At 39.9% G+C, this 25,128-nt stretch overlaps 1 protein-coding gene across 1 annotated transcript; it reads left to right on the top strand.

Moving 5' to 3' along the window:
* The first annotated feature begins 4,120 nt into the window (after window positions 1-4,120).
* LOC148879523 (uncharacterized) lies at window positions 4,121-7,276 on the top strand. Its single transcript, XM_088961076.1, has 4 exons — window positions 4,121-4,478; window positions 4,598-5,276; window positions 5,372-6,759; window positions 6,855-7,276. Exons 1-4 carry the CDS (start codon window positions 4,365-4,367, stop codon window positions 6,933-6,935), a joined length of 2,262 nt encoding a protein of 753 aa, XP_088817202.1. The 5' UTR covers window positions 4,121-4,364; the 3' UTR covers window positions 6,936-7,276.
* Window positions 7,277-25,128: the final 17,852 nt, after the last annotated feature.

Raw genomic sequence — 25,128 nt, 5'->3', positions numbered from 1 at the left:
TTCTAAAAACCAAAGGCGATTGGCGGCACGTCTTCCACGATTAAGGCAATGACGGCTGCACAATGCTCGAAATTGAAAGTCACTTCTACACGTTTTGGGAATCCGAAAAGTCAGAAAATCTCTTGATTCTCGCGAACGCATTTAACGCAAGTTGTCAATCAAGTTTGAATTTTGGTCAAATCAGTCCATCACGCTTCATGAACTCCTTGCGCAAAGGCAATGCTCTCAGCAAAAGGAGTGGGGGCAATTGATGGAGGACGGTTTTACCCAACCTATGAAACAGTGACACATGGACACTGACTCAGCACAAGCAACAACTCAGCATTATAGCCTAGTGTCGGGCCCATAAGGGAGCTCGTTGTATCGTAGCCCACAACAGGAGAAGCTCGCCACGAGGCGAGCTCCAGGTTCCCCGAGCCCCCTCTAAAGGAATGCCCCGAGGATGCTTTAGCTCGCAAATAAGTCACCCGGCCAGCATCCCCTTCCCAGGGATAAGGCACCCCAAACTGCTTCCGAGCTCGGGGTCACTTGACCTTTCCTAATAACCGAGCTCCTCCCAATGGACTTCGGGTCACCCCCAGATAGGAACACACCGATCCGCCTATAAACACCCGAGGTGAAAACACCCCGGGCCAAACAGCTCGGCACAGTTTGCCACAAGTAGCTCGCCGCTTACAAGATATCCCAGCACAGGGTAACTCGCGAAAGGATAGTCCGGCATATCGTAGGAAGACCTCCTGCGCTACCACCATACCCGACAAATCTAGTGATAGCAGCCATGTCCCCCGTCAGGCAGCATCGTGCCTACCATCTTTAAAGGGTGTCTTACGCCTGACAGGCACGTACCCTACGGTGACGGCCCCGTGCGTGCCACCCCAGCCCAGCCAGTAACGGTTGCGGCAGGTTGATAGTGGCGGTTATACCCACCCTATCAGAGGCCAAGGGGCCAGGGGCAACCGATTTCTACTATAAGGAGTTTAGTATCAAGGAGAATAGGTATGATCTTGATTATCATCATCCTCAATACTTGCGCTATCTGCACTCTTAGCCTTCATCTTCTCCTTGCTTCTCCTACTGAGTACTAACTTAATCATCGGAGTGTCCCCGCCGGGTAACTCCCCCCGGGATCCTTCTTCTTCTTAGGTATCTTTCAGGAGCCACGTGAGTGCCAGCTAGGAGTGACCGGATTGCGCTACTTCAATACCGAACTGGAAGAGAACTCAGCACCTTACGGGCAGCTTGCTTACAAGCAGCTCCCAGAGCCTAAGAGACTGAATCAACGCTTACGAGCTCGTCGAATTACGAGCCAAAAGGAGAAATCTACTCCCTTCGCCGAGTTACTTTCAGCTCGGGAGTGGGGAGCAAATGATGAGGGCGGATTTGGCCCTCAAATGACATTGTGACACCTGGCACCTCATGACAACTAAGTGCGGCCTCTTGATAACTAGGCAGCTCACCACCAGGAAGCTCGCCACAGGTAGCTCGCTACAGGCAGATCGCCACAAGCAACTCGCTACAGGAAGCTCGCCACATGCAGCTCACCCTCATGTAGCCTGTAACCTCAGAACAACTAGGTGACACCCAGGACCACTTTGGCAACAACTTGCCTTTGCTAAGTTGATAGTGTCCCACTAGACGTAGCCTGGCACGAGCGCGGCCTGGAACAAGCGCATCACGGCACAGGCACGACCTGACGTGGGCGCGACCTGGTGGCCTGAACCTGGCGCGACCTGGCCTTGGCATGAGCTGACAGCCTGGCCCTGACGCGAGCTGGTGGCCTGGCACAGGCGTGACCTGGCGTAGGCGCGACCTGGTGGCCTGGCCTTGGCACGAGCTAGCAGCCTAGCCCTGGCGGCCTGGCACAGGCGCGACCTGGCAGCCTGGCCCACGCGCCAACCTGACAACCCCGAGGAGCTCACCACCGTACCCCTCATTTTACGGGATTGTGACTTGTAACGTCTATATTAGCTTACCCACTCCCCGACTTAGGCGGAAATGGGCAACCTTACCAGTTGGTGGCTTTATCCCCACCTAACATGAAAGCAGGTCCTGTCACAGCGGGAATCCAGGAATTGCTCCACCAAACCCACGAGGACTCCAGTATATAAAGACCTCACGCCCAGGGGCAAAGGTATGCTAAAAGAGGGGTAATCCCTGCTCTCTAGCTCTCTCATTCTCTTATATCATTTTCAGCTTCCTACTAAGTGCTAACATATCCATCGGAGTGACCTCACCGGGTAAACACCCCTGGGTTCTCTAATTTAGTTCTTACAGGTCCCTCAGCTCCCGCCGCCTACAAATATGAGCAGATCATCGCCAGCAGGGAGTAGCCAGTTCATTTCCCGTCATTCCTAGTAGCCAGATCATCTCTTGTAGGGAGCAGCTGGGTTGCGCTACGCTCGGGAGCTCCACTTCAGCCCTTGAGTCACAGGCCACTTGGGAGCAGACGAGTTGACGATGTTCTTAGCCAAAAAATTGATACGTGACCAAAAAACGTGACATCAGCTATATATGTTGTTGAGTTTCATAAAGTAATATATATATTGATTAGAAATTGTATAATCATAAAATGTTTAAACTCAATTTTCAATAATAATAGTGTGGTTTAAAACTTATCATTATAATTTACATTTTGTAAATATTACTCTTTATATTACTTGTAATACACATTTAAATATTAAATTGAAGAAAACTATGAATTCACTTAAGTGGCTAAATGGCAGATATTTTTGTTTTAAAAAACAACACCAATCACATTGTTACGGACCCCTTAAAGGTGCCAACTACCCTATTGGTAAAGTATCTAGGTTGTTTTAGCAATGACTTGGGATCAAATCCCCCCACCTTCACTTATTGGGGGTTTAGGGGTTTGGGGGAGGGTTACCCTATAGTGTAGCCCATTAAATAAATAAATAAATAAATAAATAAATAAAACCTTTCGAACTCATCGAGTGCAAAACTGACTAAGGTGGGCTTATTTTGCACAAAGAATCAATAATAAAAGACAAATTCCTGCATTGGATTCATAATGACACTTCTACTTAATATTTTCATGTAGACACCCTTGGTGAATCTTGATAAATATTATCTCATTGGTAAGGGTGTTCATGGTCCGACCAAATCTGGTTCAACCGTCTGGTCCGGCCCGATTTTCAAAACAATGACAAATATAATTCACATGTCAAATTGAAACAAGTACCAGCTATTATTATATAAATTACAAATTAAAGAATTAAAACGAACAACAAACAACAACAGTGTAGGAAATCATATAGAAACATGAATCGATGAGACATAGAGGAAAAGGTGAGATTCTAGGGTTTGAGAGTTTGAGTGTTAGAGAGAAGTTAATCGTTTATTTTATTTTATTTTTATTTTGGCTGCAGATGTTGTTTGATTAAGGTGTTTGGTGATCAGGTTTCCAGTCATATTAGATTTATTAATAAGATTATGGTCTAGACTGGTTTTTAAAATTCAAAAACCAGACTGAGACCATAAAATCAAAATTTAAAAATTTTCTAGACTAATCTAAACCAGGCCCTTTTTAAGATCAACAAAACGCATCGAGATTTCTTACTCACTTTTTTTATCCACTCTCTACCCGCCTGAATTGCAACTACACATCTTTATTATGAATTATGAGATGTGTGGTTGGTAGAGAATGGGTAAAAAAAGTGAGTAAAAAATATGGGTTCCAACAAAATTAAACCATCAATTTCAGTTTGGTTCAGTTCGATTTAAGGGTTTGGACCGTATAAGGAAGACCCTACTCATTGGTTATCACTTTGATACCGATTGATCGGTCTTCCCTCCTTCCCGGTATCACAAATCTGGACCCGAGGGAAAAGAATGGGACCCACTGTTAAGATCTTAAGATGACCAGATTCATGTAGCTTTTAATGGTGCTTTTTCCACCGTCCAGATTCACTGTTACATTACAACTCGAAAGGACAAGGGCCGAAATTCGGAAGGTCTGGATTTAATAGTGATGCCAACTAGATCCCAATCGGACAGTAAGGAAAATGCCCATCTAAACGAGAAAACCCTAATTGAAAATGAAGTGACAAGTGCCCGCGACCGGGAGCGTTTAAAAACATTCCGTTAATGGCCCTTCTTGTCCCTACGCGCCGCACTTGACAACCATAGTTTCCTTTCATTCCGCAGAATTTGAATTTCAAATTCCCCAACGGTCATTTCCTCGCCTGGTTTACTCACAACGTCTCTCTAGCTTTCGCTCTACATAATCTCTCTCTTCCTTTCTCCTCCCTTCTCATCGAGAAGCTCTCCCGCTCCATCACCCATATCGATTTCTTCTCAATTACCAGCCCCTTCATTGGGATTTCAGTTTTTTCCCTTCATCGACGATGGATTTTCACAGCCTTACAAGGAAGGAGCTCCAAACTCTTTGCAAGAAGAATAAAATTCCGGCCAACATGACCAACGATGCCATGGCTGACGCTCTCAAGGCTCTCAAGAATGTAAGATAATTCTTTAATCCTATAAACCAATTTACGTTTTTTTTAAGCAGAATCTTTCAAGTCACTGTCTCTTTATTGGTTTGATCTTTTCTCTCATCCTTCCGATGTTTATTTATCAGGTTGAAGGAATTGAAGATGTTATAGTACCGACTACTGTGTCTGAAAACCCACAATCGTTGGCAGAATCGCCACAAAAGACAGAGAACCGATCTCCGGATCTCCCTAAAACCTGCCGCAGAACTTCGACTCGCCGGAAACCCGTTAAAGATCAGGACGTTCTGATCGAGAATGAACCCCCGAGTTCTCTGCCTGTTACTCGCACTCTCCGGAGTACAAGAAGAAGAACCGTTCAAGAAAAGGAACAAGAGAAAGAAGACCCCAACATTTTAACCGAAAAACCAGCTGAAGATAACGTATCGGCAATACTACAAACACCCATTCCCCAAAATTCACGAAGAAGAACGACAGTCGTCGCTTCTCGCCAAAGGGTTAATACCCATATCAAAGAAGATAAAGGAGGAAAGGATGAGAAACAGGAGGAGAATCCTCCTTCTCGTGTTTACAATACGAGGCGATCTACAAGGTTGTCTGAGAAGAAGCTACTCGAATCGACTCAGAAGAAGGGAAGAGGGAAAAGAGAAGCCATTAAGATTGCCGCATTGTCGGAAGAAGAATCCGAAGAATCGGAGAAGAAAGAAATAGACGCATCTGAGAAATCTGATGCTTCTGAAATCGTCTTGCCCGGACAGTCACCCAAATCGATGTGCAATGCAAATGACGATGTACAGGAAGACAGAGGTATGCTGCTTTCTTTCATTCTTTCTGGGTATGTTAAAATCCAAAGTCCTCATCCGATTATTCAGAACGTGAATTTTGTTTGTTCACGTATGCAGGGTCTATTGATGATGTTGTTCTTGTTGCTTCTGAATCTGTGCTTTTGGATGGGGTTTCGTTTAGTGAGTTTCCGGCAACCAAGGAACTTGATGTGTTGCCAGAAACCAACAACCATGACATTTGTGAAAAAGACACGTATGCTGCTCAATCTGAGGATGCTGCTGCAAGTGATGAGTCTATTGTTGAAGTTTCCAGTGGAATCAAAGAGCAAGATGAATGCAATGCGGATGATTGCTGCCTTGAGATTGTGCAAGACAGGAAGTTTGAACAAGTTCTGGAGAGCAATGGTTCTAATGTAGATGCAGTGGAAGACCACCAAAGCACGACCTGCGATTCGGGAAGTGAAGTTACTTCTCAAGATGATCCGGAAGTGTTCGATGAAATTATGTCTGAAGCTGAACAATCTTCCTTGCTCCCATGGGATTTTCAATCCATGCATGTTGCAATTGTAGAGTGCCAAAGTTATTTAGAGTATGAATATAGTGCAGAAGCAGAAGCGGATGGTAAAAACCCAAATATGACAGAGGTTCCAGCTCTGGAATGCCAGAAAACTGGTTATGTTTCAATTCCAGAGCAGGAGAATGGAATTGATCAGTTGTCTGCAGAGGGTCCAATCAATATGCAATTTGAAATGGAATACTCTGTCCCTGATCAATTGCAGAAATGTGGTCCTATTATGGAGCAAGAAAACGTCAAAGAAGAATTCTGTGGTGAAGTTTCAGTTGAAGAAAGTATAATGGAAATTAATTCTATCACAGGGCAATCTGAGACAAGCGATGGAATTCTGGAGTCGGGTTCTGGTACTGATTCATTGCCACTTGATGGTCCAGATGATGTGGTATTGGAGGTTGAGAGAACTGTCATTTTGGAGGAAAAGAAAGCTGTCATCGATCAGTTTGATGGTGCTGACCATGAAAGTCTGAAGGCAGAGAGTCCAATTGCTGAAGATCTCTCAAGTTTGGAGCAGACTCCAATGTCCCATGAAGACATTTCAACCACAGGAAGCAATATCCTTGAGGCTACTGTGACCAAGGTTCCAATCAGCTTTGCAGCACCTGATTCGGGTTCTAATCGTCATCTCCCACTTCAAATTGAAGTGACACCGAAGAAGTCATCCAACATGAAGCCAAGAACGCCACTTCAAAGGACAATCAAAGTCTTGGAGGATGATGAAGAGAACATTGACAACTGTGCCAGAAAATTGGGTGTTGGCAGTGGAATTAGAAATGCCAAGCTGTTAACAGTTGTTGCAGAAGAGAAGGAGAACAAGAACAAAGGTGAGGAAATTGCACAAAAGGCACTGAAGGAAATCAGTCTAAGGCAACTGAGGAAGATGTTCAAAGAGAAGCTGCAGATTGAAGGGGCAAAAAACAACGACAATAACAAGGTGAGAAGATATTTCTTCTTTGAGGATTTGCTAATATTTTTAGGTACAGGATTACTGACAGTAGGGTGGCTCACATTGCTTTTTGGTGACTGCAGGAGCAGCAATTGGGAGGGACAAGAACAGCTCTGCAAGATCTGACAGGGAACCAGTTGGCTTCGGAAGGAAAAGAAAACTGAGATCACTTTTGGGCTTGATTTTGGTGTGAGGGACAAGAACAGCTCTGCAAGATCTGACAGGGAACCAGTTGGCTTCGGAAGGAAAAGAAAACTGAGATCACTTTTGGGCTTGATTTTGGTGTGGTTACAAGTTTTGGTTAGGCAGCAGTATGGTACTTGCAGTGATGGGGTTGAAACCTTGGTTTGCCCCACATATACATTTTTCTTTTCAGTTTTCTTGGGTCGGTATGGTGCAAGCAGGACCTGGCTTGGCAAATAAGATCAAGAGGAGTGTCAGTTGATGATTCTATATTCAAAAAGATTATACCAATAAATTGTATGGCCTTTGATATTTCACTAAATTGCTTCCCTGCTGAATTCTTAAGCGCTATTTAAATTCTTCAAAAACTATCACCTTTTAGAACTTGCACATGGATAGATATAATAATTAATGTCTAAATTCAATAAATCATGTTCATAAGTTCATTCTTAAAGCTGTGATATTTAGAAGATGCTGAAAGCTTGCCACTCTATGTGTTTTGAGTTCATGCTGCCACATAGGTATGCGCAAGTATCGATGCTTGCAAATAAGGGTGTCAATGGACCGGTTTTGGATTGGACCCCATCCAGTCCAAAATCAATTTGGATAGATTGGATGGACCAACAAGACATATCGGATTGGACTAATCCGGTCCAACATATTTATTAGATTTGGATTGGACCTGGCCATTCGTAACAAATTTATATTGGATAGGGTTGGATTAAGCCAATATCTGGTTCATAGATATAAAGATAAGAATATGTGTCAATGAACGAAGTTTGGGTTGAATTGAATTAGACCGGTCCGAATTGATCCAAAACATTCATTGGATTGGATTGGACCTGGTCCATTTATAATGGACTCACATTGGACTGGTTCGGATTGGACCAAATCCAGTCCAATTGACACCCCTCTTTGCAAAATATTGATTTCCGTGTGCCTCTCCCGTTTCAGGAAGCTTCATTTTGGAGCTTCCCCTAACGACATTTGTTTGGCACCTTTGCTGATGTGGTGCCTAATGGCTCCTATGTGTCATCAATGCCCTCATTAATTGCTTTTCTCGATTTTACAGCCACACAATTACAAAATATTTAGAAAGGAAACCAACACATACTAAGTGTTTGTATAAGAGCAAGTGTTTCATTGTTCAAGTATCTTTACCAGTTGAGTGCCATGCCCCAAGCAGCTTGCTTGGATTTTCAAGTATCTTTACCAAGCCAACTAATATCCAGCTTGGAACTCTAGCGTAGACTTCTTATTTTGTGACTGAACTAGTTGGGCACTTGTGGTGGATGGGAACTGGATGTGTAGAATATAAGTGGAGTGACAAAGGTGTTGGGAACTTAGCTCACCTTTATGCCACTCCGGACCTGCTACCCACTACTTGTTCCCATTTCCCACATTTATACCCACCGAACACCGCCTCCCTCCGTGTATTGGGAACATCTCCCTATCAATGAAAAGGGAGATATTCCCAATGTGCAACTGTTGTGTCCCATGGGTTGAGATGTGGGAACAGATAGTGGGTAGCAGATCTGAGCCCCCTTTATGCAACATGTTTATCTGACAAGGATTGTTTCTGTGCTGCAATGTTACAACTTCTCTTTTTTACCTTTGGATTCAAGACAGATTGTGATGTTGCTATAGGTTATTGTGAAATATCCTTTAGTTTATTCCTAATTGCTAGAGTGTCCAGACAAAGGCCTAAAATTAAGAGAGCCGCAATAGCCTGCTAAGACATCACAGAAGAAACTGGCTGGGACAAGGAAATAAAATTATAGCTGTCTTCTATATATAAATCACTAGATGGTCAATAAATTCTTTATTTCTTTATTCTGTTTTATTACTTCCCTTTAACTAAGTCTGCTAAAATCATCCAAATACATGCATCTTGAAGCAGTGAATGCAGGAGTACTCTGACCTAAGATGAGAGCTGTCATTAGATAACTCACAACTCAACTCGTTTTTTATAAAAAATTAATTACTAGAAAATTGCAAAATAAAATCTATACAGCCACATAAAACGCCTAATCCATCTAAGTGAACACACTCAATCTTCATAGAATGGCAAAATCTCTTCCATGTTTGTTGTGTATTATCTATGAGAAGAACATTCCATATTTTATGCTTTGTTTCTGTTCTTAGCATTTGTGGGCCAGAATTCTTGCTTTTCTTAAATTCCAAAATTCAGAATCTGAATTTTAGAAAGGATCCCCCCCCCCCCCCCCCAATGAAATTAGAAGAAATAAATGCTCCTGCATGCAAACCAATTTCAACCAAAATGAAGTAAAGCACTCTTCAAAGCCCATTACTTCTCTATTTCAATCTAGATTTGTTCTTTTTAATCCACAAATTCTTCATTCTTCTTTCTCATCCCCTTGATTTTTTTGTAGGAGGAGGGATCTTGTTCTTGGACATTCATTGATGGTGGAAAGGTCTCTATATTACTTTAAATGCTATGTGGATTATTTAGTAAAAAGATGAAAGGGAATTGAAGAAACACTTAAACATACTATTGATGATTAGTTGGAGGAAAAGCCGATGAAGACAGACTTAACATGGAATATTAAGAGTGTCAAGATGTTCCAATAGAGCTATAAAAATTTCATCAAGCCAAATCTGGTCTTACTGAAATTGCTACTGAACAACTAAACTATTAAATACGTATTCAAGTTATCATGTTAATCAATGATCAAGTAAGACATGCTTATGGTTCATAGATTTCAAATGACTACCAGTTTATAATTGTTACTCACCAAATGTTAAGTCCCGTAGTTGAGATAGAAAAATAAATACGGCTTCTTATGTGGTTGGTACATAACAATACGACCAAAAGTAATGTTCTATAAGGCTAACAATGTTATATGGAACAGAGTTTTGGACAATAAAGAAATATGCTCAGAAGAGTATGTAGCTTGGATAAATATGATAAGATGGATTAGTGGCAAGATTATGAATGTCTGAACCAGTTAAGAACACATTTGGGAAGACATAGGAGTTATCCGATTAGTAACAAAATGAAGAAACACAACTAAAGATGTCTCAGCATTGCACTAGTGAGAAGACTGACTTGGTGCAAATAGAAGGCTTTAAAAAAGCTAGGGCAAGACAATAGCAGCATGAGTCAAGGTAGTTAGAAATGGCCTATAAATGTCCAATTTGATTGAGGAAATGACTTGTTGATAGAGTACAATGGTCATATAAAGATGCTACATCTGACCCAAAATTTTTACGGACGGGCATTGATGTATAGAATAGGTGTTGATGAATCAATTTTTTGTGCTAAGTACCTCGTCATTTGGTCTGAGCTGGGGGCAGATTAGGTGCCGAGTTAACTGGGCTGAGCCGGGCATGTTAGGTGCCGAACTGACTGGGCCGAGCTAGGCAGGTTAGGTGACAAACTGACTGGGCCGAACTAGGCAGGTTAGGTGCCGAGCTGACCAGAGTGCCGACCTGCCTATTAGGTGCCGAGTTGACCAGAGTACCGAGCTGACCAGAATGCTGAGCTGCCTATTAGGTGACGAGCTTCTCAGAAGGCCGAACTGCCTGGTGGCGAGCTGGATTGATTGTCGAGCTTCATCGTTCTTTAGAGACTTGCAAGGAATCAATGTCAGAGGACCTGGGGTGGCTAACCCAGTGAAGTCACTCCGATGCTTAAGTCAGTATTTTCAGAGTAGACTGTGAGCTAAAAATCACAAAGTATGAGAGCTAGAATATACTTACTTACTCCACCAATGCCATTGGGGTTGGTGCCTTTATATAGGCATTGTTTGGATCCGAGGTCGCTCCGAGTTTCCAAAAGCAACGTAAGTGTTTTAAAAAACCAATGTTATTTCACCCTTATTAACATTTAAATATATTAAAAGGTCTCATTACCTAATAAATATTGTACCAATGACCTTGAAAATCGATATGTATCGTATGTTTCTATAATTTGAACCTTCATAGTGATTTTAGGTAAATCCTGGTTTTATGTAATTTGTTTTAATTATGATGTGAAAGATACTAGTTACTTCTAATCATTCTCTCTCTCTCTATATATATATAAACAGGGTTTTAGAACGTGAATGGAACTCAATGAAAACTTGTGAATAGCCTCACACTTCATTAGGAGTGTTCACTATATAATTTAGACCACAAAATTGAGGGGTGGCTCAATTGATATGTTAGCTCCTTCTTTCCCAATATAAATGTGGATTCAATTCTTACATCCACCGACTTGGGGGGTATGGTACCTATCACCAAATACCAAAAAAGAAAATGACCGCCAAACCAGATCAAACCAAATTGAAATTGTCAAATTGGTCTGGACCAGATTTAAGAATGCTTTGATTTAGTTTGGAAAATTTTTAAATTTCGATTTACAATTTAAGTCTATTTTTTAGAATGGCTTAAACCATATTAAACATTGGGCCAAGTTATAATAAAACAGTTCAATTAATTTACTGGTTTGGTATGCAATTTTCTCCAAGCCAAATTGGATTGGACCATGGGACCATATACTTGACAATAAGGGCTGTATTTGGTTGAATGAATATCTCGTGAACAGGACTGTTTTGATCCCGTCCATGAGACATACAGTTATTTGGTTCACCATGGACAGTCTCCATCCATAATATATTGTGGGTAGGGACCATCCCTTTTCCAATACATTGTCCACAGGTAAAACTTGTGAATGGAGACCAGCCACCCCATCCATGATGGGAATTTTTTCTTTTTTTGTAAACATCCATGATGGGACTATAGTCCCATTTTTCATAGTTATATTTTTAGTTTATTTTCCTTCTAAATTTATTTATATGTATATTATTTTATTGTGGTAATTGTTTTAACATTGAACAATTTCCATTATTTTTTGTTAATAAAAAATATTTGAAAATAAAAGGTAATTGCTTTTAAATTATTTTTATTACCTTTTGTATTAATAGAAATGGTTTTTTATTATTATATAAATTCATATTCTATACATTTTATTCTCTAATGTTTGGCATTTATTTGGCATATTCAATAATTACATATTGGTGTTTTATTTTATTCATTATTATTTTATATTTTTTTAATTTATTATGGGCTTAAAATATAAGAGATTTTCACTTATGATCAATTGCATAGGTAATCTCACAAGTTCTACCCAAAAGAAAAAAGTTGTATGTGAGATATATGAAATCAACATGGATGATCTGGTCTATCCATAATCCAGAACAATTACAATACATTAGACATCACTATAGTGCACGTACCAAATTTTCATCTACATTATAGAACACCCCAAGATGAGTAAAAATTGAATGGGAGTATGGAATACTATCTCCTTTGCACTCTTTTGTAATAGATTTGGCAGTGCTATGCCAAGTTACAAACTCAGGATACCCATGAAGCCTAAAAAATAAGAGTGAAACGAATTTGGATTAAGTCCTCACAAAACTGTCCTAATGCCCTCTTCACGAGACCGGGTCTACTACTCACACCTAGCGCCTCACATGCACATCTTATCATGCATTGGGAGCATCTCCTGTATTTATTAATTATTATTCAAGTGAGATGTTCTCAATGCATGGTGGATGTGCCTCTGAGGCGCCCATTTGTGAGGAGTAGATCCCATCACCCTCTTCACAGCCTTTTGCAACCATACATTGGAATTGTATTTTTTTATTCGTGAGAAGATATTCTTAATACATGGCTACAAAGGGGTTGTGAGCACAGCATGAAGACAGTGCTCACATCATTTGCACCAGCCCCTTGCAGCCTTGCATTGGGAATATATCTCTATGAAATCAGATTTGATCCTTACAAGACCATGTTCACATCATTCACACAGCCCTTCATAGGGAATGTCTTTCTATGAAATTAAATTTAATCCTCACAAGTCTGTGCTGACATAATCGGCACACTATATCTCTCCATAAAAAACATTCAATTATGGAGATATTCCCAATGCACGGCTGTAAAAGTCTGTCCGAACGGTATAATTTATAAACACAGTGTTGTGAGCACTAAAGCCGATCTCTACGATAGGAACAAGCAAGGGCCATGTTAATGCTGCCTTGTGTAAGGCCCAGGCCTCAGCAGACGACTCAGGTCGGTCTCGGTCTCGTTACGGGGAAGCGGAGCCATAACTTATAAGCGCCTATCGATTTGCAAGCGCAAGGTGAGGAGAGAGAGCGATACGATCCGTCTCGTCTCAATTAGAAGAATCCAAGGCGACACGCACTCCAGGAGCCAGCGAGTCCAAAACCATCCGTCAAAAGAGGAAATAATGAATGAACCGAAATTTCTGAGCGAGGAAAATCAAGTAGAACTACGAATTTTCCCTTTTTATTCCACCCTCCCTTCCAGTCGTTGTGGGAGGGATTTCAAAATCCAATCCCTTCGAAGGGCTCTGAAGAATGCAACAGTGCCTCTGTCAGTCAAACCCAGATAGATGACTTCTCCTTGATCAGTAATTCCTCACTCACAGGTATGGATTTCTAGGGTTTTGTTTGTTTGTTTCCCCAAACCGATCCAAATAGATGGAACCCTGAAGTATTAACCCATGTTCTTGTCTGTAGCTTGAGAGATCTTCGACTAGCTGGTATTTTGTGGGTGTCCTGATTGAAGGGGAATTAGGGTTTTGTACAGTGTTTTTTACCCCAGCTAGCCTCACAATTTTGGGGTTTATTTGGTGTATTTTTACCTCTTTCGTGTTGGCGTTTTTCTTTTTTTTTTTTTTTTAAGATCATTAGCTTTCGTGTGCTTGATTTTTGAAAAACCTTCAAAAAGTTACGATCGATTGAAAGCATGGAGTTCTGGAATTAAGAAAGAAATAAGAGATTAGGGAAATTTTGGGTTATTGGATTGGTTTGGGGATGGCCGATGCGGGAAATGAAGACCAAAACAGGAGAATGGATTTGAATTTGTATCTGGGTCTTCCTCGTTCACCACGTCGTAGAGAATTGGATCTTGGGTCTGATCTTGCTCTAGGCTCGCTACCCGTATCAGGCGAGGCAGAAGTTCGTGGATCAACAGAGATGTCTGGTTATGCAGGGCTCTCAGATTCGCATGCACCCTATTTCCCATCACATGCTTCACACTCCCCGAGTCCGCAGGCTGTTGAACCTCTTGACCGAAATGAAAACTCATCTTTCACCTATCCTGATTACTCTCCTCCGTCGCCATCTTTTCCGTCTGCTTCTCAAGCGATGCAACCTGGGGTTGAATCTCTAGTTGGAGTAAGCAGGTCCCATCCCGAGTATAGCCCGTACTCGCCATCCTATGATCCTGTTATTCCAACAGCAGAAGCTCGCCTGGAACCTGCAGGACAGGGCGTAAATGACCCGATAGACCATGCTCCTTATTCTCCATCGTACGCTCCAGTGTCCGCATCTGAGCATGAAGACACTGAAACTGTGGTCCATGAGGATGGAAATCATGTGGAGTATGTTCCATATTCACCGTCTTACGTGCCTGCATCGTTGTCGCCCCCAGGTCCTTCAAGTGAACCGTTGATCCAGGAAGAAAATCCTCATGTCCCCTATATCCCAGTTAGTCCATCTAACCAGACTTACCATGGCCAGTCTAGTGGGTTGGTGCCTGAAGTAGCAGGGTTTGGTGCAGAACAGGTAACTGCACAGGGTAGAGATACTCCAGTTGGGGATGGTTCTTTTCAGCGAGAGCTTCTTCAATATCCAGAGTTTCGTATCCGGAGATTGATTGAGTTGAGCCGCAGATGGGGGGTTAGGAGGTTCAGATCCACAGTTCCTTACAATCTCAGTCCTAACCTAGATGCAATTTCCTCAGAGAGCCATGCTTTTCGCACTATGGAAACAACTGAGGAATCTAATGAAGCAAATGGTGAGAATGAGAAAACAAGTTTGGAAGGCAGTGCTGCTCAGGATATCAAAGACGGAACGAAGGAACAAAGTAGTGGAACCACGAGTTTTGATTGCAATATCTGTTTGGATGTGGCTAAGGAGCCAGTGGTTACTTCCTGTGGTCATTTATTTTGTTGGCCTTGTTTGTATCAGTGGTTGTATCTTCACTGTGACCATAAGGAGTGCCCTGTATGTAAAGGGGAGGTGATTGAATCAAAAATAATTCCTATTTATGGGCGAGGGAACTCTGAGATGGGGGTTGAGCAGAAGGAGCAGGAAGTGGGGAATTCAAATTTGAAGATCCCTCCTAGGCCCCGTGGACACCGTTTTGAGAGTTTAAGGCAACAGATAAGAAGACCACTATCCCGAAGACTGGAAGAAATTGGCTCATGGAGGTTTATTTTTGGTGAAGAAACACACAGTGGAAATAGAGAAGGGCAAGAGGAGCCAAGCACACAGAGGATTGTTGATGGGGTTAGACGTAGCCGTAGAATTGCCAGGTTTATGGAAACTCAGCGGTTTCATATGGGGGATGGTTTGGAAAGTAGATTCAACTTGAGGGGAAATGAAACATCTAGAAATGCTATTGAGATGGCTTTAAACTACACACAAAGTGGTAACTTGCCTCCTGACGGGCTTCATGGGAGTGAATCAAGAAGTACACCGCCTGCTATTGCACGACATGGAATTAGCTTCTGGCCTGGGCATCCTTTTTACAGCGTTCCTATTTCTGAGAGATTGGCTGCTCTGGCTGCTGATGTTGCAGGGAGGATACAAGACAGTAGTAACCATTCTGGTGCCTCAGCATCTGTGGATCCACAGGATTCCAATGCTAATGTTCAAAGCACCAGAGAAGCAACAGTAGCTGCAGATCAAGTTTCTGCTTCAAGCACAATGGCTGTGATACAGGGTGATGCTGGGGTTCCTGTTGACGCCCCGTCAGAGCCAAACAGTGGGAGTTCTTCTCGTAGCTTCAGACGAAGGAGGAGAAATAGTGTGTCTGGATCTCTAGATGTAGATGGAGGTGTTCATCATGTGCGTAAAAGGAGAAGACTAAACTAAATTTGAATTTTATTACAGAATAACAATATCCAAATAAAATTCTTAGCTCTTTTGTTTGTGATATGGGTATATGAGTTGTCTTCTAGAGGATGTACCATAAATTAGTTTCAAATGATGCTGTATGTTGTTGTTGATCAATGTAATTGCATTTCATTTTCATCTTGGTTATTCTTATTGTCCTGTACTGTGGACATAGTTCATTCTACATTATACACTGACTAATAAAAAAGTTTTACCAAGGTAGGTGGGAAAATGGTTGATGCCAGGTAATGGTAAAAGCTCATGGCACTGCAAGAACACATTTAAGGAGTTAAGGGTGTAAACAAGATAGATGGAAGTTGATTATGCTTGGATGTACAGATCAGCAACCATTTTTTATGATGCACCATCCAAACAGGGGGTAAATAGAGGCCACTTATCTTGGGAAGGGTTGGGAACTGAAATCTAATTTTGAAAATTGCGTTTGGTGGCAGTAATCATCCAAAGTTGGGACTGCAAGACTGTTTGTATACACAAATTATTCTTTATTTTAATCAATAAAGCCATCAGTTACTCTAACTATAAGTGATAGATGTTTTTTCGTTTTTTGACTTTTTAATAAAAATTTTATTAAAAAGATCACAAGGATACATATTACAAGATCCCACAAAGAGGCGTGAGGTGCCACCTCTAAACTGTATCAACAAGCTTACAATTGAGCCCGAAAAATCTGATTCCTATATACCCCTTGTTTATCTAAAGAATCTGCAAATCCATTTGTCAATCCAACTAAAAGTGATAGATGTTAAGTGATAAATGTTTGAGCATTGTGGTTTGTAGAAGATAATGGAGAAAGCAACATCAGGAAGCTCCAGCTCTGAGGACCCTGCCCCAGCTTTGATGCCTCAGATTTGAGAATCTAGTTTTATTGCATTTTCTTTTCTTTGTGCTGCTGATTTTTTTCCCATTGAAATATTGAATAGGGAATGACTAATGGAATCAAAGATAGAGGGATGGCAGAGTCTCTGCTATGTTTAAAAAAATCAACAGATTAGCCAGTTGTGGTAAGATCACATCCTCCACTTCAATCGACATTAATATCTTTTTGTTTGATAATTAAAACAACAGATCTTATTTTTTAAAATCAGTTTTCTTTTCCTGGATATGATGGTCAACGATTGAGTATGTTATTAAAATTTCAACTAAATACTTCTGTTTTCCTTTGCTTCTACTTATTTAAATATTGTAGTAGTGAAAAATGAGGTCCCTTCATACCCTAATTTTCACTGGACAGACTTAGAAAATTGTTTCTTCAATTTTTTGCACCTTACTTCAATATTCTTTGCCTTCATTGTATTTCCTCTAAAGAATTCCATGAGCAGTGAAGGCCAAATTTATTTCTCTCCTATTTGTTTCCAAATGAAATTTCAAAAAGCCTTGGTTTGGAATCATTACAAATCCAAGTTGAAAGGAAAATGATTAAATACTATAAAGCTAGGCTATTTAAATCCTTGATGAAATTTTAATTTCCAATGAATATGTAGAGGATAGAAGGAAACGTGTTGAAAAGATATGAACTGTAATCTAGAAAAGGTTCACGACAAGATAGGCTTACAAATTTCTTGACCTTATTAGCATATAAGAATGTTATCCAATTCACCTGTGCTAAGACACTGTTAGAACTAAAGCTAATTTCTTTTTTTTTTTTTTCATGTGGTAGCTTTTATATTAATGTGTTTGTAGTCCTTGTTTAATTTACTTCTAACCAAAATAATAAATGTAGCATAAAAAGATAATTTTGCCTTTCACTATTTATAGAATTTAGGTACCTTGGAAAGCAAGGTGCCTATCTAAAGGTGGTAAGGTAACTCTCAAGTGTTCTGCTAAGCCTTCCTGCATATTACATGTCCCGTTTCCAGTTCCTTCAAAGATCGTTGTGAGACTAGAGAAGATGAAAGATTGTTAAGCCTGTGGTGGAATGGAAATCACTAGCAAGTCAGGGATTGAAACTGAACTTTGATGGGAGCTCTTTAGGCAATCCAGGCCTGATACAAATTGGGGAGTCATTAGGGATGAAGCGGTGCTATCAAGTCGATGTATTCAGGTCTCATTTGAGTTGGAGGTTTTGTTAAAGCTTAAATAATGGCGCATTGCTACAAGGGGTGAGGATAGCTAAGAAACTTGGGTTTCAATAAGTGGAGCTGGAGGGAGATTCTAAATTAGTCATTTCATGGCTAAATAGCAACATTCCAGGAGCTTGGGTTTATAGGCAAACAATGATGGAAATTGATACACTAGCCAAGGAAGTGGGAGCTACATTTAGATGGGTTGGGAGGACGACAAATGTAATGGTAGATTTTTTGGCCAAGCAAGTGTTTCACAGGGAACAGCTGTTTCGGGATGAATTGTAATTGGGTTGAAACTGGAAAACCAGAATGGGTGGCTGGGTTAACATTCCAGCTCTGTTATTCTTTCTCACGCTTTAATTTAATGAAATTTTCTGTTGTTAATAAAAAAAAAGATGTGGCCCTTCTTGATGTCCTAAAAGCCATCTGCTCACTTTCGAGTATAGATTTCAGGTTGTTATTGTCTGTATATCTATACCCTAAACCTTATCCTCCTATGACTTTTCTTACAAAATTATGGTAGGTGGTTTATAAGAAGGGCAAGTACCTTCAACTCAAACACATTTCAAAGTGGGAATTCTTGGATGCTTTCCTCTCTATGTTTTTGAGTGGCCTGTATTGATTCTTTATTCCTACACTGTTCAGAGATTGAAAAAGTTACAATTGCTTATTCCATCGGTCTTGAAGTTCCTTTTAATCTGCATGGCATTCTTTCACTCCACGAGATCTTGGGATTTGTTCCTTTCGGCCATGCTGACAAATTATTATGGATGTGCATGTCTTATGCTACTTTGTGGAGCATTCGGAAGAAGGAAATTGATTTTTTTTTTTTTTTATAACATGTTTTGAATGAGAATATTGTAGGTTTGGATTTTAGGGGTGTGTGTGTGTGTCCAGGAGTTGGATCTATCTGTCACTAACATGTTAGTGTCCGACACCAATATGTCCAAGTTTTTAGTGTCAATATGGGTTCGTTGGGGTAAATAGAAGGATATTGGTAACAAAATTGATATGCTATCTTAATGGTATGCCTGATGATTTAATCTTTTAAGGACTGGTGCTTTGCTGGAACAGAGTCTTGAGCTATTGTTGTTTGTGCCAAGGTCTAAAGATTTTGAGTCCATGAACTCCTTGTTGTCTCGGTTCTTGAAAGTTTTGTGGATATCTTGCCTGCCATGTTGGGCCTACTTTTCAATCCTTCATAAAATTGTTTCTCATTATCAATAACAAGTTGAATAGCAAGTGCAAAATGCATGCAAGAGGAGAGGGAGAGGATAAAGTGTGTGTGTGTGTGTGTTGGGGGGGGGGAGATGAATTAGATTTTTCATGTGGTGCTCTGGACGTGAAGCCATTGGCATTATATAGTAACAATAGTGATACAAAGGGGATTCTAAAGTGGTGGTGGGTTGGTTGAAAAATCCTGAAGATGCTATATGGCGCTACAAGGATGAAATAAAAAAATTCAGTTGGTTGACAAGGAATATGTTGGTCACGGTATAGTGGGTGGGGAGATAAGCAAATACTTTGTTAGATGTGTTAGCCAAGCAAGGGGTAAATAGGGAAGAATTGTTTTGGACTCAGCTGTGATTCCTGTATTTCTTTCCTAGTTTACTTGTAAGATTCAAGGAGGGGCTGCAGCTTGCACCTCTCCCTGGGATGTTGAATGAATTCACAACTCTAAATCAATTTCTGAATTTATAAATTTATTATTATTCATAAAAAAATTGAGACATGGCAGTTCAAGGGGTAGAGCAGGGTAGGCAAATTCATGTGGGATGTATGTCTTTGGGCAATCTGAAGGGAGAGAAACAGTCAAGAGAGCATGTGCAGGAAGTTGTGCAAGAGATTGTTGAGGTCGTGTCCTATGATTGGCTGTGCATGAAGTTGTGCAAGAGATCCGAACTCCAAAAAGACGACAATTACAAAGGCATTGCATTAGTACCGTACTTAAAAGCTGCCACTGTTTTAGCCAATGAATCAGCCATTTCATTCAGTTCGAATCCATCTGAAAGGGCAAGAGAAGGGAGCTGAGAGATCTTGGATTTTATTCAGCAGATAGGCCAATCTCCAAGGACCAACCTTCGGATTGGAGGCCCACCCAATTTCTAGAGTTACCCTCCACTACTGTAGGGGTGGAAAGAATTGAGATAGCCACCCTTAACCCTACCTCAGAAGACAACTGAGATTTCTATTCCAATCCCCTTGAAAAATCTCTAAACTGCTTGCTGATTAGTGTTTAATAGTTGATAAGATTCAAGTGTCAGCTCGGTGAGCAACTGAGGTTTCTCAATAATAATAGATGAAGGAACATGCCTGCAGTTGACACCACTACACGGGTGAGGTAGATGCTGACAACGGTGGTGGTGGTGATGATGGTAGTTGAATGCGCTTTGCTACTTATTTAATTTTAATTATTGTCACTGGAATTCGTTAGTTCTCAATCCAAATTTCAGAAATGGCTTGGCCTGTATTATGGATATTGCAGTTGACTAAAACTGGCAGTTTTCTTCGAACTGAATAAGATTTGAGACGCTTGACAGGCTTGCAGTCATGGGATTGATTGTGGGTAGGATTTTTTAGATTGGCAAGATTCTGCAGATGGATTGAAAACATTTCTTATTTTTTGTAGAATTGTTTCCTTCTTTTTCAATGTATAGTTTAATCTTCCCCGTCTAGTGATGGGAAATATAATATTTGCTCACAAATATTTTTTTAGGCTTAGTTTGGTAGGAGTACAAAAGTAAATATGCAGAGTGCAAAACCGTATATTTTATATTATTTTTTATGTATTGCCCTGTACACATTTGTATTTGTACTCTTTTTTGGAAAGAGTGCAAATACAAATATCTACAATGAAATGTAGGTTTAGAAGTACAAAATACAAGGCTTTATATTGTACATACTTGTATATGCACTCTTTCCAAACTGAGCCTTAATTTTTATTCAGGTGGTGGGATTTTAGTCATGGAACATGGCACAAGCCAAGCCTTAGGTTTTGTAAATCTTTACACTATTTTTGGTTTAGAAATATAAAATACAAGGATTTGTACTATATTATACATATTTGTATTTGCACTTTCTCCGAACTGAGCCTTAATTTATATTCAGGTAGTGGCATTTTAGTCATGGAACATGACTAAATGTTTTATATACCTTTACACTGTTTTTGGTTATGAAGAAAGTGAGAGAGAACAAAATAGAAAAGAAAGAAGAAAATAAAGCTTTCTTTTAGGAGACATAGGCTCCCCGTTTGACATCACTCCGAAGGATTGATTTTGGTGATTCTTTCGATACTTAGGATGAGAATGGCGTTTGGTCATCTCAGCTCTGAAGAAACCATCCAATTCTGAATCAAAAAGGCCTATTTCGCAGGAGAGAAAATTTCACTTCTGAGAGGCAATTCTCAGATAGGTGTTGTTCTCGCTATGTCTTGGATTAAATAATAAGCACATGTGTTACCCTTTCACGTGAAAGGAGGGGTATTATGGTAATCACGCATGAAAAACATAAGAATGCTTGACCAAACCCTAACCCCCAACCATTTCTGTCTCTCTTGTTTTGTTTTCTTCCTAACAACTCTTTCAATGGCACAAACTCCTATCGGTGGTTGGTCTCTCAGGTAAGGTTCCATCTCTCACCTCCGTTGTGTCTTTTTCTTACTTCTTATTATTTCAGTTTTGTCTTTCAAAAATGCCATAACTCTTCTTCTATTTCCAGATTGTTCTCTGTTTCAAGGGTTACAATTTCAATTCCAAGGCTTGCAATTTATGAGTCTTGTCTGTCTTCACTTGTCTCTCAGTTCTTAACCGGTTATTCTTCAGTGACAAGCAATCTCAAACGAAACGGTTACACTTTTTTCATAAATAATCACACTCGGACAGAGAGGTTACTCTTCAGCAACAATAATCAATATAGACAGCTCAGCTTCTGATTCGTATGAGATCTGAAGAGCTTGTGGAAGAAACACAACAGCAGAATATTTTAAAATAGGGAACGTCAGGTGGAATCCACTCAATCAGGAAAAGCAAGAGTGCCCTTGCAGCCTGGGAAATATGTTATGGAAATATACCTCTTTATCTACAGAAAATGTTCAGGCCCAAGACTGAATCCGGCCCAACCTTTGGGCCTAGATCTTGAGCCCGAGCCTAGCCTTTATATAAGGCCTAAAATTCGAGCCCAAAGCCTAATCTATACATAAAATGTCCTATTCTTAGTGTAATTTAATAAACTAATATTATATTAATTTAATAATAATTTAATAAATTAATTTATATTTCCTAAATAGTAAATTAATATTTGATAATAATTTTATAAATAAATACATATTATATATAAATAAAATATATTTCTATTATATGTAATAGTATCGGGTCAGGCTTATTTGAGAAAGTCCGAGCCTGATCCAAAAAATAATTGGGCCTGGTATTTAAAGCCCAAGCCTGAGGGTTTTAAATTTTGTCCAAACCCAAAAAAATAATTTTTGTTCATGTTGGGAGGAGATTAAATCAAACTATAATTTTGTGTATGGAGGGTCATTTGTACATTCTTTGCTCATAAGATAACTCATCGTACATGTTTATTTTAATGGCAATATGAAAAATGTCTTTAATAATGTTTTGACCAAATTTTTACATTTATCTTATTATTAAGAAACAATCACCAATTGAATCTATTAATTATTAATGCAATAGTTGGTGTGTTAGTTCTTTATTCCAAAAGGGGAAGGGGAAGTTATTAGTGGTGCAGGGCATCGAATACCCAAAAAAGAGTAAATTATAAAGACTCCCACCAAGAGACAAAGACCCCTTCTCCGTTATGAGTAACCAAAGGTGTCATTTGATGAAAATACCCTCCATAAATCAAATTAATATTTTCAAAATGACTAAAATAGAAACTCACCCATTATTTGTTGTTTTGAATAAATTTTACATTTATCCTAAACACTGCCTGAAATTATCTGTGTCCTTTCTCCATCGGAGACCACGCCAATACCACACTGAACATAGAAAAAAACGAGTGTCATCATCGCTGGATAAGATCTTGTCACCATTGTTGGAGAAGAAGATCTATTTTCGCCGTCTCACGGTCACAGCTACAGGAATAGCTGGTTATTCCACTCGGCAAGCTCGACCATCGTACGAGATGTGGTCGATATTCTCGCCCTCTCGGGCTCCCAGAGTCCCAGTGACCGTCTTGCCGTTACCCAACCAATGGAACGTAGTCAGGTTGAACATTGGCCAAAAATGTTTGACCAGTGGAGTGTTTGCGTCATAAAATCAAGGAGCGAAAATAAAATGAGCCAATCATATTTATGAATGGAAGTTTATCTGATGAAGGGATGAATTTGTTAGATGGATGTGGGTTACGTCGTTACGTCGCTGTGGTTCGCAAGAAATGCTTTTTATTTTTCAAAATAAGAAATGATTACAGACAGGAACATATACAGATATACTGTAATTTAGGCGTAGCGACAATTTCAAGTGCCACAACCAAATTCAACCCTTCTATCCTATCAGTACATCTATATCATAATATCAAGGTTCGAAGCATCGACCACACTGCTTTTGAAAACCTCAATAAAATTTGCAAGCGCCATGACCAAAATTAACCCCACCCCATGGGCGTCCTCATTCTCGCAATGCATGAATTTAATTCTCTTCAGAACAAGGTTTTATCCCTTTTAGCATCACTTGGTTTGTAATTCTATGGTAAAGATGCTGCAAAATTAGGTCAAATAGCATTTTCCTCTGCACCAGTTTTTACTTTTTTGCTTGATTGAAACATCTGTATATATTCTCCATATGGTTCTACATATTAAGGGAGTGTTCCATAATATAATAGCAAATTAAGGGAGTGTTCCATAATATGGATGAAAAGTTGGTGGGTGTGGATTGGTCCACACCACATCCTGTGGTAGGGTTTTTTATTTTATGTATTTCATATTTATTTTATGGGAGAGTAATGATGAAAATATTTTAAAAAATTAATATTTAAATAATGAAAAAAGAGTGGAGAAGGAGAACCATCGGACTTGTGTTATAATTAACATTAAATTTTATTAATAAAATATTAAATATTTAAAAAATAAAAATTATTAAAAGATAAAATGAGAACAATTGGACTAATGTAACATGGGTGCGTCACACTGAAACATTCCCACAAACTATTCACACCATAGTGTGGACCATCCACGAAAAAATACCATGATCTATAAATGATAAATTGGGTTGTGGCCTGCTCCCATCCACATATAACAGAACACCATATCTTACTATGGACAGGACTAAAACGGTCTCATCCATGATATTTACACACTATCAAATACCACATAAATAAATTGGAATGAGCTGCAGTGAAGTGGTTATGCCATAAAGCTTTTGGCGATATATAGAGTGATAGACATCATCACCGTTAAGCAAATTAAACATTTCATGTAGATTACATGTGCAAACAATTTGTGGAAAATAAGAAACTATGGAGGCTTATTCATATTGTGTAACAAAATTGAGCTAATCACTTTTAGGGGTGGCAATTTGTCACCCAACCCATTGAACCCGCCCAACTCATCCAGTATCTAACCCACCCAATCCGTCCATTTACTTGGCAGATTGGGAATTGGTTGACACCCATTGGGTCAATTTAAATGGGTTGAATCGGGTTGGGTTGTGGATAACCATTGAGTTAGTCACTAAAGATTCAAGTATTAATTCCTTAGCCTTTTTTTTTCTTTATTTGAATGAAATAATTTATAATTAATGTATATTATTGACTAAAATTAGTTTTGACTCGAATCAACACATTTCACCTTAATTGACATAAATCCAAATCAACCTGATCCAAGTTTGGACCAGTTCAATTCGGTCTAAATATGAATAGATCCGATCACCTCGTTTTGCTTTGCTTGGGTTGGTCAGCCCAGTCCAAACCCAACCCGACCCGACCATACAGATATGGGTTGACCCGAATGCGAACAAAGTCGGATGGTTTGGTTTGACCTAGACTCAGTCCGACCCGACCCGAAATTCAGTTCGCTTGCTTCAACTCGATTTGGATCAGCTGGTTCAACCTGCCGTACAACTCGACCCAAAATTGGACTGGCCCGACTTACTTCCCTTGGCTAGATGTGTAAAGTGGGTCGTGTGGGCCAGCATGCCAAG

Source organism: Nelumbo lutea, chromosome 1, assembly GCF_056320005.1.
Source record: "Nelumbo lutea isolate HS-2025 chromosome 1, American lotus-T2T, whole genome shotgun sequence".
Taxonomy (NCBI): Eukaryota; Viridiplantae; Streptophyta; class Magnoliopsida; order Proteales; family Nelumbonaceae; genus Nelumbo; species Nelumbo lutea.
The sequence above is the reverse complement of the archived record's forward strand: the minus strand, read 5'-3'. Positions and strand labels throughout refer to the sequence as shown.